The 18,412-nt window shown below is 39.7% G+C and overlaps 1 protein-coding gene across 3 annotated transcripts in view; it reads right to left on the reverse strand.

Annotated features, from left to right (window-relative positions):
• The window catches only part of NDC1 (NDC1 transmembrane nucleoporin), a 51,377-nt gene that overhangs the window by 20,605 nt on the left and 12,360 nt on the right, over nt 1-18,412 (reverse strand). For 2 of the 3 annotated variants that reach the window (XM_070405166.1, XM_070405165.1), the window contains exons 6-13: nt 17,308-17,416; nt 15,422-15,473; nt 13,188-13,323; nt 9,848-9,940; nt 7,954-8,035; nt 5,440-5,598; nt 1,803-2,048; nt 1,604-1,713 (exon numbers count right to left, since the gene is read on the reverse strand). In XM_070405166.1, coding sequence (XP_070261267.1) covers nt 1,604-1,713; nt 1,803-2,048; nt 5,440-5,598; nt 7,954-8,035; nt 9,848-9,940; nt 13,188-13,323; nt 15,422-15,473; nt 17,308-17,416 — 987 coding nt within the window. The remainder of the gene's footprint in view (nt 1-1,603; nt 1,714-1,802; nt 2,049-5,439; nt 5,599-7,953; nt 8,036-9,847; nt 9,941-13,187; nt 13,324-15,421; nt 15,474-17,307; nt 17,417-18,412) is intronic. The other variant, XM_070405167.1, reaches the window with a different exon arrangement.

An 18,412-nucleotide genomic window follows, 5' to 3' on the forward strand; every position in this document is an offset into this window, starting at 1 on the left:
AAATAAAAAGTAAAACCCTTCCCTTATCCCTCAACTTCCCCCAGCATTTACCCCATTTTACTGCTCCACTTATAGCAAAACTCCTGGAAAGATCTGGCTTTCCTTGTGGTCTACAAGTCCTCTCTTAATCTCTCCTGACTCCATGCCAATCAAGCATTCATTCCCCCTACTCCATCCAGTAGCTCTTGACGAGGACTCAATGACCTGCACATTGCAACAATTCATTATCAGTTTGAATCTCAGGCTACTTATTACCAGGAGTATCTGACATTCACTTCTCCTTGGAACACTTTTTTCTTGGTTCTCTTCTCACCTCAGTAGCCACTTGGTCTCTTGCTATCCTTCATCTCCCAGACCTTTAGTCATTGGAGGGTCCCAGTTCTTGCATCTCTTTTCTTCTGTATCTACACTCCCCAAGAGTTTTCATAGAGTCTCATGGTTTTAAATACTGTCTATACTCTGATGACTTCAAAATTTACATTTCTTTTTTTTCTTTTTTCTTTTTCTTTCTTGGTCAATCCTCACCAGGGGATATTTTTCAATTGATTTTTAGAGAGAGTGGAAAGGCGGGAGAGAGACAGAAACATTGATGTGAGAGAGACACATAGATTGGTTGCCTCCCGCACAGGCCGGGACCAGGGCCAGGGATTGAGCCTGAAACCAAGGTACGTACCCTTGACCGGAATCAAACCCAGGACCCTTCAGTCCGCAGGCTGACACTCTACTCACTGAGCCAAACCGATTAGAGCCAAATTTACATTTCTAGCACAGAACTTTCTCCACACTTCAGAAATATGTCTAATTTCTTACTCAGTATTTTCCATTGGCTATGTACCAAGATCTGTTTAAATTAACATGTTTAAAATCAAATTCCAAATTTTCCCATTTCACCTCCATCAAATCCCTTCTTCCAGAATCATTAGCAAATTGCACTCAATAAATTATAACTATATTACTTTTATTTCAGATTCTTTTAGCCAAAAACTGTAAAGTCAATATTTACTCTATTTTACACACCACAACTAAATCATAAGCAAAGCCTATTGCACCTACTTTCAAAATATATCCAGACCTTGATCAAACCTTATAGTCTCCACCACAACCACTCTGGTCACAGATACCACCTCCTTGCACTAGACTACTTCAAGAGCTTTACTACTGTCTCTGCTTCTAGTCCTGCCCTCTGAGAATGTCATCTCAACACAGCCGTTAGAGCAGTACTTTAAAAGTACAAGGTTACATCATGTCATTCTTGTGGGCGAAACCATACAATGGCTTTCCATCCCACTCAAAGAAAATGTCAGCCTTATACAATCCTAATGGGCCCGATGAGCTCTGGGTGCCTGCTACCCCTCTGACCTCATCACCCACCTACCGACCACTTTCCCATCTCTCATTTGGCTCCAGCCACACTTGTGTCCATGTTCCTCCACTAACCAAGCATAACTCAAAACAACTTAACAAATGGAGATTTCATATGGGACAACTTACTATATGAAGCATTAAAAAAAAGTCCTATTTATTCCTTATGGATTACTCATTTGAGATTCTTTATGCTCGCAATACTACATGCAAATATAAATCCTATACCATATCATCATACCTGTTCATGTTTATTCTGAATCCATGAATAAATCACACTGGGCTGTCTCACTGTCTTACCCTCAGCACTAACTGTAGATGGAAGATTAGAAAATCCATTCATTTGCTGATCTAATAAAAAAACAAAACGGTGAAAACTTAGGCTATCTAATTCTCTGCAGCTTTGACATTTCAAATTTTAGAAAATAAAAAGTCCTCACCGGGGGTAGAAGACCATAATCTTGGCCCTCTTCTTATTAGCTGAGAACTTTGAGGTGACCCATAGCCAGTGGTTGCATCAAAAATTCCAGCCATCCGATTTATTACAGTAGAGCCAAAAGGAGATCCAAGGGGACTTGAAATATCAGGTGTAGATAATTTTGGCGAAAACAGTGATGTCTTAACTGACGGTGGCACTGAAGACCGAGGCATCTGACTAGATTTTGGGGTCTGAAAAGTAGTTTCTTCTGCAAAAGAACAGATAGAGCGCTGAAGGGGCAAGCTGATCCAAACAGGCCAACCTGAGGGTTCTCAAATTTTATACATCTTAATTTTTTGTTTAATGTATTACCCAAGGCTCAGTAGGTTGTTTCCATTTAGGTTTACATTCTCAAGATCCTGGTTTTACTACTGCAACTCAATGACCACTCAAGAAGGTTTAAACATCTTTTTCTGTCATATTGGTACTGCCTCTCTTGCTTTTTTCCCTCCACAGATATCCTCATCTTCAAGGTCAGTTTCTCTAGGCTGTTTTGAATAAACTTCTCAATTCGTATTTTATTTTTGTACTAGAGGCCCAGTGCACAAAATTCATGCACTGGGGGGGGGGCGGGGGGGAGAGGTGGTGTCCCTTAGCACAGTCTGCACCCTCTCGCAGTCTGGAATCCGTGAGGGGATGTCCGACTGCTGGCTTAGGCCCGATACCCAGCGGGATTGGGCCTAAGCCAGCAATCAGACATTCCTCTTGCAGTCCGGGAGCCCTCGCTCCTTACCACCTTGCTGCTCCTTAGTGCTGCCGCGGAGGTGGGAGAGGCTCCCACCACCACCACTGCGCTCACCAGCCATGAGCTCGGCTTCTGGCTGAGCGGCGCTCCCCCTATGGGAGCGCACTGACCACCAGGGGGCAGCTCCTGCATTAAGTGTCTGCCCCCTGGTGGTCAGTGCGCATTATAGCAACCGGTCATTCTGCCATAACAGTCGCTTAGGCTTTTATTATAAAGATAGATGGAAATAACTTCAATTATTGCATTAGAATCTTTCCAGTTTTACTGCACCTTTCTACTATAACAAACAACTACTTGGCTAAACATAATTAAAATTATATTATGAAAATGTACAAATAAGGGTGCTAACCTTATCCCATTTTCCTCAAAGTTCTTTCAAATTAACAGAAGTCACACCAAAGGCCAATTTGCCCAGGATATGTGCACACCTGGCTCTACAAATCTGATCTGCAAATAGCTTCTTCACAAATTATAAGTCTGGTTATTTAGTTAGAGTCTGGTAAAAAAACAAAGGAACATTTTCCCTGCCATGCCAGTCAGCATAAAGCACAAAGACAAAAAATTATAGACTAGTATTCTATCTTCTTAGTAAAACCAAAATAAGACATTAAACATTTAAAGTACTACATTTTGCCCTGACCGGTTTGGCTCAGTGGATAGAGCGTCGGCCTGCGGACTCAAGGGTCCCGGGTTCGATTCCGGTCAGGGGCATGTACGTTGGTTGCGGGCACATCCCCAGTGTGAGGTGTGCAGGAGGCAGCTGATCGATGTTTCTCTCTCATCTGTGTTTCTAACTCTCTCTCCCTCTCCCTTCCTCTCTGTAAAAATATCAATAAAATATATTAAAAAAAATAAAGTACTACATTTTAATTACGTGACTTTTTAAGAGTGGCAATTAGAAATCTTTGAAAAATCAATTTAAAAATTAAGACTGGGGTTTTTAAGTTTTGCAATAATTCCTCAAATCTATTTATTTTTTTATTTTTTATTTATTTTTAAATATATATTTTATTGATTTTTTACAGAGAGGAAAGGAGAGGGATAGAGAGTTAGAAACATCGATGAGAAATATTGATCAGCTGCCTCCTGCACACCCCCTACTGGGGATGTGCCCGCAACCAACATACATGCCCTTGACTGGAATTGAACCCGGGACCCTTGAGTCCGCAGGCCGACACTCTATCCACTGAGCCAAACAGGTCAGGGCAATTTTTAAAAAAAATATTTTTATTGATTTCAGAGAAGAAGGGAGAGGGATAGAGAGATAGAAACATCAATAATGAGAGAGAATCATTGATTGGCTGCCTCCTGCCCGCCCCCTATTGGGAGGGATCGAGCCCGCAACTCAGGCATGTGTCCTTGGCTGGAATCAAACCTGGGACCCTTTAGTCCACAGGCCGACGCTCTATCCACTGAGCCAAACCAGCTAGGGCTAATTCCTCAAATTTAGAGGCAAATTTTGTGTATATGATGGGATACGACAACAATTTAAGATAATGAAAAACCCCTTCAGACCCGTGATCCCTCTAATCCAGCAGTTCTCAACCTGTGGGTCGTGACCCCTTTGGGGGTGGAATGACCCTTTCACAGGGGTCGCCTAAATACATCCTGCATATCAGATATTTACATTACAATTCATAACAGTAGCAAAATTACAGTTATGAAGTAGCAACGAAAATAATTTTATGGTTGGGGGTCACCACAACATGAGGAACTGTATTAAAGGGTCATGGCATTAGGAAGGTTGAAAACCACTGCTTTAATCCAATAACCTTTGACTGTTCAACCGGTAGCTATGATGCGCACTGACCACCAGGGGGCAGATGCTCCGACCAGTAGGTTTGCTTACTGCTGGGGTCCGGCCGATCGGGGCTGGGCGAGATGGGCCGGACACGCCCTGGAGCCCTCCCCGGCCCCAATTGTACACCGGTGGGGTCCCAGATTGTGAGAGGGTGCAGGTCAGGCCAAGGGACCCCACCCGTGCATGAATCTGTGCACTGAGCTTCTAGTTCTATAAATAAGTGCTAATCTGAAAGTTGATGACATCTGAAATACTCTAGAACCTTTTAAAATCTGACATTCATGAACTTATTTCAATCATTTTTCAACTGTAATCTATTTGTTTTGGGTATATGGACGATTTCACATAACATTCTCTTCAAAAACAGAACAAAAAAACCACAAATTCAGATACTGGGTCCAAATTCTCACATGGGAATAATGGACTAAAGCTAACCCATAGCTTCCCCTTTCAGATGAAGCCTGTCCTCCCAAGTTTACCACCATCCTCACCTAGCCAGTTTCACCCACTTTTACTAAATGCCTAGATCCAAAAAGCATCTGAACATTAAGTCCTTTATTTATATTCTTACATCCCTAGGCATTTTCTACTTAAGGGATTTGGTGAAAAAGCGTAAGATCCTCCACTTGTACATCACCATCGCACTGGACTTAATTTTTTTGACCTACAATGATACCAAGTTCTTATTCCTGGTACAGTGCAATATCCCACATATTGGATCAGTTTCCCTAAATATACATATATCTCACACTCATACACATATCTTTAGATCGGGGTCCTCAAACTACGGCCTGCAGGCCACATGCAAATACAAATATTGTATTTGTTCCCGTTTTGTTTTTTTACTTCAAAATAAGATATGATCAGTGTGCATAGAAATTTGTTCATAGTTTTTTTTTAAACTATAGTCCGGCCCTCCAACGGTTTGAGGGACAGTGAACTGGCCCCCTGTTTAAAAAGTTTGAGGACCCCTGCTTTAGATTAACTACCATCATCTTTCTTAGGAAATAAAATACAAATGTTTTCCCCTCTCTTAGTAGTACAAGCAGTTACCTGGAAAATTCAATTTCTTAGGCTCCACTGTGTATGAGGAAGACATTACTCTTCCATTTGTTGCAGCAGCTTCCTGGTAGAGCACCAGTTTCTGAGTCATATCATTTAAAAGATTCAAACACTCCCTTGAAATGGCCGTCCAATTGTGGGGATGTCCACCTAAAAGGTCCAAACACCAACTTTTAAAATGTATATAATTGTATAGTCCCTCAAATGAGGACAAAAATCAGTTAGAAATGCTACATTACACTTTGCATCAGGGCCCACTTTTCTCTATTAAGCTACTATTTATATTCATATTCATGCCATCTAATACACATCAGTTCAATAAATATTTGGATGAAATAATTTTCCCCAAAGTCTACAAGCAAAAAGTTGCTATTTTACCATAAAAACCTCTCAAACTGATCATTAAAATAAGGCCAAACACTAGAGAATGGTTTCAGTGCAAATGCCCAGGGTTTCTTTACTAGCAATACTGAAGACTCAAGACTAAGACAACAAACACTAGCATGTCTAATGAGATGTATACCATGGCCCCTGTGACCTCTATCTGACCCACTGTGCTTCCTTATATTTTCATTTGTATAATGGTCCCTATTTGCTATTATATCCATAGGAGTTACACATTATTTGTAAAAGTGTAATAATCACACTTTATATTTGAAGAGTTTACATGTCTGCTGAATATTTAACGTGAGCTGTATGACCCACACTCTTCTTTCTCATTATCTTTTGATTTTCTAAGACTTTTATCTCCTAGGGCTGTCATGTTAAATCAATTGTACTTCATTATGTGCTAGGAATAGCGGGAGTCCACTGAAAACTGGTTTCCCCATCCTGGGTGCCAATCATCATTTTATTTAGATCCTCCCTTAAACATTTCCCCTTTACAACTCAAGAGGAACACCACTTCACTTGCAAACTAACAACATACTCCATCAGCAGGCCCTAGAATGTTTTATACTGCTGTAACTCAGGACCACTGGGGGACTATGTAATGGTCCAGTTAAATTTTAATAATATGCCCTAGAATAAAAAGTTCTCTGGCAGAGAACATGCCACCTTCTTATAGTTTACCTGAATTTCTGGTGAAAATATTTAATGTATAGAGAATTCCTAGCCTCAGCCAGTTTCGCTCAATGGGTTGAGCGTCGGCCTGGGAACTAAGGGTCCCAGGTTCCATTCTGGTCAAGGGAACATGCCTGAGTTGTGGGCATGATCATCAGTAGGGGGCATGCAGAATACAGCCAATCAATGATTCTCTCATCATTGATGTTTCTCTCTCCCTCTCTTTTCCTCTCCGAAATCAATAAAAAATATATATTTAAAAAAAAACTAGAGAATTCCTAAGTTAACCTAAGTCTGATAGAAAACTATTGCTACAGTTATTCTCCACATCAGCAGTGCTACATTTTTCATGTTACTAAAAGGAGACTAGCTTCAATCATTTATATTTTTATATAACTCGATTTTATTTCCATGTAACATTTAACTATAAAGAAGGTTTATTTTACAGTCAGGGAATGAGCAAGTTTAGCAAAATAATGAATAGTTAATTAGAAAGAAGGTAAAAAGCTACCTAGTTCTCTGTTTCCCGGTGTTGACTAGGGATGTTTCTTTTTTTCCTAGAAATAAGGCAGAGCACTGGCACAATTACCATCTTGAAGAGGTTGGCAAGTAAGAGTCACCAATAGCATCTTTGGGTCACCATCAAATCTAGTTCCTTTCTAATTTTTTTAATTGAGGCAGAGAAGCATGGCAGGAAGGGGAGCTCTGCACTTGGGAGTCAAATTTCTTATCCAACTCTGACATTAACTTTATTTAAGCCACTTATTCTCTCTGAGAATTAGGTCCCCCATCTAGAGATTAGACCACCTGATACACCTGACATTTAAGACCCCTGTAGTATTAAAACTTTTAAGGTTCTTAAACTGCATTCTCGCTCTAAAACTGTCAATCTACTTCACAGTTTCTTCAAGTTAAGGGAATGAGGGGCCTGAAGGAAATAATATAAAAACTTAAAAATACCTTTCCTGATGACACAAGTTCTAACCACAACATAAACACTTTGTTTTATTTGCAAGATTTAAATCATGACTTCATTTAATGGGCTCTTTTATGTGTGATATTTTATTAAATACTAGAGGCCCAGTGCACAAAAATCATACACTCGGGGCAGGGGCGGGGGGGGGGGCGCGACCCTCAGCCAGGCCTGTGCCCTCTTGCATTCCGGGAGCCCTCGGGGGATGTCTGACTAACGCGGACATCTGCCACTGCACTTGCCAGCTGCAAGCCTGGCTTCTGGGGGAGCACAGTGACAACTAGGGGGCAGCTCCTGCATTGAGCGTCTTCCCCCAATGGTCAGTGCACTTCATAGCGACCAGTCATTCCGCCGTTCGTTGATTTGCATATTAGCCTTTTATTATATAGGATACCTATCTCACCAAAAACTTTAAATAGAACACTTTCTGCACACACATGCCTAGTCAAGTCTATTACTTTTAGTATTACCTGGTTGGCTGAGACTAAAAACTTCTTGTCTTCGTGAAGGAGAATATTGAGAAAGCAACATCAGGTCCTGCAAGGCCAAATACTAAAAGGGGGGGAAAAACATAGTTTACTTTTTTTAATATTTACATAAAATCTTACTTATGAACTGGGCTCAACATGATGTATATAAGGGGAAATCAGTTGAAATTTTTCATAAAAAAAATAATATTTAACCTTCCTTTTTAGATTTCCAGAACTTTCCTATCTCTATCATCTATAGCAGCAGTCGCCAACCGGTGGTCCGCGGACCACTGGTGGTCCTCGAGGTCTGAAAGGTTGGCCACTGCTGCTCTATAGGATACCCCACCCACTACAGGTCCCCGCTACATGGAACCAAAGAACTTTCTGTGTTCTTTCCCAACTCTATGGTGGGAAACATACAAAAACATCACTTCCTCCTGAAACTTTCCCTTGGCCTCCCTCACACAAACATACACCACAGTTCTCAACTGTGGCACTTAACGTAATTTATTGTAACTGCCTGTTTACTTGTCTCACCTGGTTCCACCCACTAAACTGTGAGGCAGGAACAAAGTATTGCTTGCTACCACACTCAAAGTCAGTGCCAGCACACAGTAGACATGCAATGTCTGTGGTACTTTTTTACCAAAACTCTTCATTTTGTTCCCTGTGAAACCTCTTCACTCATCATTCAAGAGACCATACCTTTTGTGAAGCTTCCTTATATTGGTCCCAAGCAGAATAAGTGGTTCAAACTCTACTTACCCTAGTAAATTTTCATTATTTTGTGCATCTGCCATTAGGCTGTGCTACATCTTACTCATCATTATACCCTAAGTAACTAGCAGTAACTGACACCTGCCCAATAAAGATTTGTTAAATCAATGTTATGTATTTTTGTTTATCTATTTAATTAGTCATAATTGATAATTAAAGGTAATAAGAGCCTCAGTGGTTCATTTTCTTATTGGTTTATAACTTTTCCAGTGCAATAAAAACTATGAATTCTAACTATTTCAATTCTTTTAATTACTATGACCTCTTAACAGGATCACATATATTGTAGATCTACTTTAAAATTTCAAAATGCAATTTTAAAACAATTTATTTTCATTTAATTTGTAAATTTATTGCAACTTCTTTAAACTTTTGGATTAAAATTTATTTTAGGATCATAATTATTATTCATATCTTAAGAGAGTTCACTGAATGTCTACACACTACCAAGCACTATCTTTAGTCATAATGGCCAACTACATGAGTGAAAATAAATATTGATCCAGTGATTTTAAAAAACCAATAATGCTTTGTTTTGCTACCATGAGGAGTTTGTGAAAAGCTAGTGCATATCATCAGATTTTATGTGTGGAAATATTTTTATATCTATTCTGAATATACTAGTAGGTTAGCTTAACTTGTACACATGCATTACAGTATATACTTTCATTTTAGTCACTTGGAAAGAAAACTGAAAAAGTAAACAGCATGCAATGTAGCATGTAAGTGATTTTTACAATAAAAGTTTTAGAATATGCTACGCCAGTGACGGCGAACCTTTTGAGCTTGGCGTGTCAGCATTTTGAAAAACCCTAACTTAACTCTGGTGCCGTGTCACATATAGAAATTTTTTGATATTTGCAACCATAGTAAAACAAAGACTTATATTTTTGATATTTATTTTATATATTTAAATGCCATTTAACAAAGAAAAATCAACCAAAAAAATGAGTTTGCGTGTCAGAGGTGTCAGAGGTTTGCGTGCCATAGGTTCGCCATCACTGTGCTAGGCTCTCAAAAAACATATCTAAACACCTAAATATATTATATATTAAGTGCTTCTATAAGATAAGTTAGAGATGACTGTGTAAAGATATAAAATGCACAGTTCTGGTACCTTTATGATGAGGGGCGGATTACTGTTTAAGACTTTTGCGAGGCATTCATCTGACTCTTCTGCAAATGGTGGTTGAACAGGGAACAGATGAGCCTATCAAACATAATCAAAAGGACTATGAAAGTGAGTATTTTCATGGCTTTATTATAGTCAGTAAGTACTAACTGATATTAGTTATAAAAAGAGACCAAATTAACATTTTTACTGTTCCTTACAAAAATATGTTGTATTAAAGTTATATATACCCAAACATACTACTTTCTAAAATGTTACCCTTCCGCCGAAACCGGTTTGGCTCAGTGGATAGAGCGTCAGCCTGCGGACTGAAAGGTCCCGGGTTCAATTCCGGTCAAGGGCATGTACCTGGGTTGCGGGCACATCCCCAGTAGGGGATGTGCAGGAGGCGGCTGATCGATGTTTCTCTCTCATCGATGTTTCTAACTCTCTCTCTCTCTCCCTTCCTCTCTGTAAAAAATCAATAAAATATATTAAAAAAAAAAAAAGTAAAGACTATTTAAAAAATAAATAAATAAATAAATAAATAAATAAAATAAAATAAAATGTTACCCTTCCAATTTTATTAGATTTCTGGTTTCAAATAATGAAACAAATTTTAGAAGCAAAGATTCTTTGAAGCCACTAAAGAATATAAACCTATAGAGACGGTAAAATGAAACCGAAACACTCATTTTCCAAGACAAACACTTGGATGATAAAGACAATGTAAATCCCATCCATTTAAAAACATTTCTTCAGCCCTGGCTGGGTGGCTTGGTTGTTGGAGCATAGTCCCATACACTAGAGGAGTTAAATTCCCAGTCAGGGCACATGCCTAAGTTGCGGGTTCAACCCCTGGTCAGGGCAGGTACAAAAGGAAACTGATCAATTTTTCTCTTTCACATCAATGTTTCTCTCTCTCTCCCTTCCTCTCTCTCTAAAAATCAATAAAAACATATCCTTGGATGAGGATTAAAATCCTATTTAATAAAAGGGTAATATGCAAATTGTCCCCTTACCCACAGTTCCACCAGAGTTCAACCTGGGGGCGGGGCCGGCCCACCAACTGCCTGGGGCCCCTGCCCCAGACCAGTCCGTCCCTGATCGCCCACACATCCTGATTGGGGGTGGAGCCGGCTGGGCAACCTCCCATGTCCCCTCCCCCTGGCTGGCCCCACGAATTCGTGCACTGGGCCTCTAGTTATATATATAAACAAATATTTCTTCAATATAGTTTTTTTATACATCCTTGTCAGTGTTGTTATCTCTTGTCATTTTTTTAAATATTTTTTTAGCCCTAACCGGTTTGGCTCAGTGGATAGAGCGTCGGCCTGTGGGCTGAAGGGTCCCAGGTTCAATTCCGGTCAAGGGCATGTACCTTGGTTGCGAGCACATCCCCAGTAGGGGGTGTGCAGGAGGCAGCTGATCCATGTTTCTCTCTCATTGATGTTTCTAACTCTCTATCCCTCTCCCTTCCTCTCTGTAAAAAATCAATAAAATATATTTTAATATATATATATATCTTTTTTTAATTGATTTTAGAGAGAAAGGAAGGGAGAAAGATAGAGAGATAGAAACATCAATGAGAGAAACACCCATGAGCTGCCTCCTGCACACCCGCTACTGGGGATCAAGCCTGCAACCAAGGCATGTGCCCTGACTGGGAATCGGTCTAATGACCTCCTGGTTCATGTGCCAGCGCTCACCACTGAGCCACACTGAGCACTGGGCTTCAATATACATTTTTAAAGTTTCATTCAAAGAAGAAATATTTTATTGCCTTACATTTAAATATTTTAGTACTATCTCTATCAATAGCACATAGAAATATTTTAAAATTCAGGCCCCTCTAGTATACTCAACAGAGAAATGAAAACCTTCAGAAGAGAAGTCAATTGTAGGTAAAGCATAGTAAACAAATACCATTAGACGTCCATTCAATTTAGTTTCCAATAATTAAGAATACCAACATTGTTCCTCATTATATAACTAGTAGCCTGATGCACGAAATTCGTGCATGGGGGGTGGGGGGTCCCTCAGCCCGTCCTGCAATGATGCCAGCATCCCTCGGCTGCGGACTCTGGCCTGAGGCCCCTGCCCTCCTCTCCCTCCTCCATCCGAGGCACAGACTCTGGCCCGAGGGCCCCTCCCCTCCCCTCCTTCAGCGCGCACTCCAGCCCGAGGCCCCTCGCCTCCCCTCCCTCCACCCAGCTGGGGCGCAGACTCTGGCCGAGGCCCCTGCTCTCCCCTCTCTTCACCCAGCCAAGCACACATGTTCAGCTTTAGAAGTTATTTACTTACTGATGGTTAGTAAATAACTTCTAAAGCTGAACTCGTAGCCGCGAGCCCAGAATTCCTCGCCAGGGACACCGGCCCCAGGCCCCTCCCCTCCCTCCTTCAGCGTGGACTATGGGCTGGTGTCGCAGTGAGCCCAGCATCCCTCACCGTGGACTCCGGCCCAAGGCCCCTGCCCCCCCTTTCCTCCGCGTGTCCGGGGACCAGACGTTGGGCTCATGTTGTGGTGAGCCCAGCATCCCTCACTGCAGACTCTGGCCTGAGGCCCCTGCCTTCCCCTCCCTCCGCCCGGCCGGGCCAGACCCTGGGCTCACGTTGCCGGGGCAACGCCGCCAGCATCCCGCCCCAGCCACTATGGGCGCCACTATCTTTGTCTCGGGGTGATGGTTAACGAAAGTCTCGGGAGCCCGCAAGCCTGGCTACGGCCTTGCCTCCTGGGGCCGACGAAAGTCCCAGGAGCCGGCGGCCACGGCCGCTGTCACCTGGGGCGCTTGACACCTGCATATCCAAATTAACTGCCATCTTTGTCGGATAATTTGCATATTCACTCGGATTGGCTGGTGGGTGTGGCTGGAGGACGTGGCTTCAGCGTATCGGAGGGATGGCTAATTTGCATGTTTGTCTATTATTATATAGGATAACAACAGCCCTAACTGGCTTGGCTCAGTGGATAGAGCATGGGCCCAAGGACTGAAGGGTTCCAGGTTCAATTCCAGTTAAAGGCACATACTTCAGTTGCAGGCTCGATCCCCATGTGGGAGGCAACCAATCAATGTGTTCCTCTCACTCTCTCTCTCCCTCCCTTCTACTCTGTCTAAAAATCAATGGAAAAAATATCCTCGGATGAGAATTAACAAAAAACAACAACAACAACAAAGTAAATAATGGTTAATAAATGATGCATCCCTAGTGAAGTCTCAGTAAAGAGACCAAAACCCCATTTACCAAAATGGCTTTGGGCATAACAGCATGCTGATCAGTGCTCTACTAAAAATAAATCTGTAGTACTCCAAAATACAAATGTACCAACAAAAAAATCAGTACTAACCTCTGTGGCATAGATTTTGAAGAGTATCCATGAGATATACCAAGTCATCAGAAGAAAGACTCCACATAACCAGACATGGTAGAGCAATGAGAGATTCAAGAGGCCACTCACAGTATCAAGAGGCCTATGAAATTGCCTATGAAAACAAAAATTACTATTTAATCCTATGGGGAAAAATACAGTCTAAGCATTTAACAGACTTGGGCTCAACACTGAGAAACAAATAAATCCTATTTGCAAATAGTAATGGTAATAAACTCCTCTCATTTTGTGCCCTATAGAATTTTTTCCCCAATACCTTCTAACAAAGAACATAAAGGGAGCCTAAAAGGAAGAGTAAACCTAAACTGGCACTCAGTTTCTTGTGTTCAAAATCTTCACTGCCACTTACTATGGAAAAAGAATAAGCCAAACCTATAAAACAAACCCCTAGAGGTTGAGTAAAATTATATTACAGTTGCTTTCTAGTTTGATACTTAAAAATCATTCAACATAACTAGCACCTCTCCTGTATACCCTACAAACAGTTCCATCGTAGTTAAAAGCACATAGCACTATTAAAAATAACTCTTTACTTTTTAAAATATATTTTTATTGATTTCAGAGAGGATGGGAGAGGTAGAGAGAGAAACATCGACAAGAGAGAATCATTGATCAGCTGCCTCCTGTACACCTCCTACTGGGGATCAAGCCCACAACCCAGGCATGTGCTCTGACCAGGAATTGAACCATAACCTCCTGGTTCGGAAGTCAACACTCAACCACTGAGCCACTCAGGCAGGGCACTACCTAGGAACTTTTAAACGTTAAAAATTGAAATCTACACAGTAGAAACCATAATATCTCATAAACACCCATATATGCCAATATTCCCACTCCCAAGAACTGATACTAGTGAAGACTATATATGACACAAAGTCTCACAGTAGAATAATAATTAAAAGAACATTAATGGAGAAATTTACATTTATCTGCAAAATAAGATTTTCCCTGGCCAGTGTTGTCAAATGGTCAGAGCATCGGCCCGAGCACCAAAGGGTCTCAGGTTGAATTCCCAGTTGAAGGTACCTGGATTGCAAGTTTAATCCTGGGCCCCAGTTTGAGTGTGTGCAGGAGGCAACCAATTGATGTTTCTCACATCAATGTTTCTCTCTGCATCTCTCTCCTCTCCCACTCCCTTGCACTCTCTCTAAAAATCAATGGAAAAAATATCCTTTGGGTGAGATTTATAAAAAATAAACAAAAATCAAGATGAAAGCTCTATTTGCCAAGTGCATGGGGAGTAACTAGAACAATATACCTGATTGCCACTTATGATCTTCAACTGGTCACATGACCCTCCTCAATTTTGGTTCCTCATAGGCAAAATTAGAATAATGCCACAGCATTATGACTGTCTAGCTCAACATAGCATAGAATGATTATTGAGGACAAAAAAGAAAAAAGGAGGCATACCACGCAACTCAAGAAGTCTACTTTTTTACAATATAAAAGCTGTTTCTTTTTTTTTTTTTTTTTTTTAATATATTTTATTGATTTTTTACAGAGAGGAAGGGAGAGAGATAGTTAGAAACATCGATGGAGGAGAAACATCGATCAGCTGCCTCCTGCACATCTACCACGGGGGATGTGCCCGCAACCCAGGTACATGCCCTTGACCGGAATTGAACCTGGGACCTTTCAGTCCGCAGGCCGACGCTCTATCCACTGAGCCAAACCGGTTTTGGCTATAAAAGCTGTTTCTAACAATAAATGAATTATTACTTCTGGGGACAGTAACTAGGTGACTGGAGAAAGGAGCAAAATAAATCAACTTCATTGCATGCCCTTTTTATATATCATTGAGATTTTAGACTATGTGAACTATGTGCATTCAAAAATGAACACAATTCTTGCCCTACCTGATTTGGCTCAGTGGATAGAGCATTGGCCTGTGGACTGAAGGGTCCCACGTTCGATTCCAGTCAAGGGCACATGCCTGGGTTGCAGGCTCGATCCCCAGTAGGGGGCATGCAGAAGGCAGCCAATCAATGATTCTCTCTCATCACTGATGTTTCTATCTCTCTCTCCCTTTCCCTTCCTCTCCGAAATCAATAAAAAAATTTTAAAAAAATGAACACAATTCTTAAAAATCTTAAAGGCCCAACCAATCAAAGCATGTGGAAAGAAGTAAACATCTAAAAAGATGAAAACATCTAAAAAAGTTAAAATCAGACTTTTCATAGAGCACTTACTCATCTATCCGAAGGTTCATAGCAGTGCTAATCCAAGCTTTGGGAATATGGCCTGAGGGGGGGGGAAATACAAAGTTATGAACATAAAAAGTTATAAAAGCAAACCTTAATCATGTTTTGAAATATGAGGTTGATGAGATAGTCAAACAGACACCAAGACCTCAGTCTAAAGTCTAGTTTGTTTAAGAATGGGCAAGACAAAAGAATAATTTCTAAATATAGGCAGTTTTTGCTTTTCAATTCTGATATGTACATATTTCAATTACCAGGGTTTAGTTACTAACACCAGTCCTCCAACTGAATTCAAATTTCAGTTACCATAGTATATTAACTTCGAGCAACTCAATATAGTATTTCTAGCTTTTCAGTAACCAAATAAATATGTAGATAACAGATGCATAGCAAGATCCATGACCAATCACATCTCTTCCTTCAAAGTCTATTGGTGATTGGTCGCTCACAAAAGTTATGCAGTTCAGGCACAGACAATGAAGCATGTAGTTGTGTTGCCTCCTTGTCTCCCACGGTAAACCCACATAACTTTTTACAAAAATGAATAACTGAAAAGAGGAAACTGGCCAAAAAAGACCAAAGTACAACAAAAAAATGGGAAGTGGTAGCACTAGAAATGAAGTTTGAAAGAAATAGCTGACCATGGGAATGCTGACATGGCTTTGTCAGACTAACATACAACTACAGGCATACCTCTGAGATATTGTGGTATTCCAGAGTATTGTATTTCAATAAAGCAAGTCATAATCTTGTTGCTAGTGAAGGGTTCTTGCCTTTAATTTGTAAAAAAAAATGCAACATCTGTGAAGTGCAATAATGTGAAGCACAGTAAAGCAAAGCATGCCTGGATGGGCAAACAGCTAGGCTGACTGTAGTAGGTTAATACAATGAAGTATTAACATTAGAATGACAATTTTCAAAGCTATGTAGAAAAATGGACTACATAAACTACAACTGAAAAAGGTAGACAACAAAATGGCCTTTTTCTGATCCTACTTTTTTCTATGGATATAAGTATAATTATATCCATAGCACAGAAAAAATTAGTCTGAAAGTAGTATTTTAGAAAGTTGGATTTTGTTTCTATTATGTGCTGCTACTGAGATTAATGTTTTCCATCTAACTTGTACTGTTCATTATATTGAAGCTGCTGTATTTTTATACGAAAATTCACTTTAATAAATTCTACAAGGTTCCCTTAGCAAGAGAATATTTTTATTGTATTAGTACCATTATAAACTTATAAAAAGCAATATGTTCTATATAAAGTAATGAACAAATCACATATATTTTCCTTTTTTAAAAAAAAACACCTTTTTTATTGTGCTAAAAAACACATAACATAAAAAATTTACCATCTTAAACATTTTTAAGTGGGCAATGTGGATATAAGTGCCTTGTGCAACAGATCATTAGAGTTTTTTCATATTTCTACAGTATCTATACCCACTGAACATACCAACTTCTCCCCCTTTTCTCCCTCTCTTCAGTCTATGGCAACCAACATATCCTACTTTTAGTTTCTAAGAGTCTGGCTACTCTACATATCTCATATAAATGGAATCATACAGTATTTGTCTTTTTGTGACTGGCTTACTTCACACAGTATAATGTCCTCAAGATTCATCCATATTGTAGCATGTGACAGGATTTCCTTCTCTTTTAAGGTTGAATAATATTCCATTGTGTGTATATTCCACATTTTCTTTAACAATATTTTCCCTTAAGTAAATACTTTTTGACCATCTAAACAACGATTCAGTTGGGCTAATCACACACATACAAATGTAGGAAACATATAAAAACAATCAAGAATGTCACTGACATTTTCTGAGCTATGAGCTAACACACTATCAAAAAGCATAAATTCTTACCAAGAAAATAATACACAATGCAGAAATTTCTAATCAAGAACAGTGATTCCATACAACTGTGTTTAACTAGTAAGAGCAAAGATCTCCTAAAGCGCAAGAACTTGTATTGCTGTGGAAAAAGAAAAACAGAATCAAATAATACACCCAAACAGAGATGTGGTTCATTCTAAAGCAAGCACATAACTATAATAGTCCACACATAAACTATAATCATTGCATAAAAGACAAAGTTCATTCTAGAAGCAAATATCAACTATTTCTGATGTTATATCAAGTTTATCATTGATATAAAAGGCCAGAATTGAGAAAATTAACAATATCAAACTATGATTATACTAAGGAGTATGGAAACAAAGAAAGTAAAAAATCATCATCATCATCATCATCATAATAGCAGCTAACATTCTTAGGGCACTTACCATGAATCAGGTACTATTGTAAGCATTTTACATGTATTAATCCATTTAAACTTCACAAGAACCCTATGAAGGAGGTTCTATCATTATCCTCAAATTTGCAGATGAGAAAACCAGGAGGCACAGAAAGGTTAAGTAACTTAACCAATATTACCAACTAGCAAAAGGAAAATCGGAGATTTTTAATCCAGGTAGGCTAGCTTCAGAGCCTGTAATCTTAAAGATGATGCATACTGCCTCTACACTAATTTTTTTAAAATGTTAATTTCAGAAAAATAGGAGACAGTGGAGACGACACTAGCCTAAGAATCAGGAGACCTGAGTTATAGTGCTCTCCCCTTTCGTACAACACTGAGCAGGAAGGCTGAACCAGCTCAATAGTTCCTTAGTGGGTACCTTCCAATTCTATCAATCTAAGAGAAAGTAATCAAATAAGAAAAAACATGAACTTTTCCTGAAAAAACAAAACAAAACACATATTTCTTATGAAACAAGAGTTGGCTGACAAGCAACACCCTCTCCTGTTCTTGGCCCTCAAACGCCAATGAAAAAAATATTTTAAAATTATTGGAAAGAATCTAAGGGAATCTAATGAGCAAAAGATGATCTTTCCAAATTCTGGTCTTCTTTTGTGCTTACTATAATCTTATACATATAAAGGAATATGTAAATTCTTTTGTGATTATAAT

Source organism: Myotis yumanensis, unplaced genomic scaffold (genome assembly GCF_028538775.1).
Source record: "Myotis yumanensis isolate MYYU_CA2020_CCGP unplaced genomic scaffold, mMyoYum1.0.hap1 SCAF_2, whole genome shotgun sequence".
Taxonomy (NCBI): domain Eukaryota; kingdom Metazoa; phylum Chordata; class Mammalia; order Chiroptera; family Vespertilionidae; genus Myotis; species Myotis yumanensis.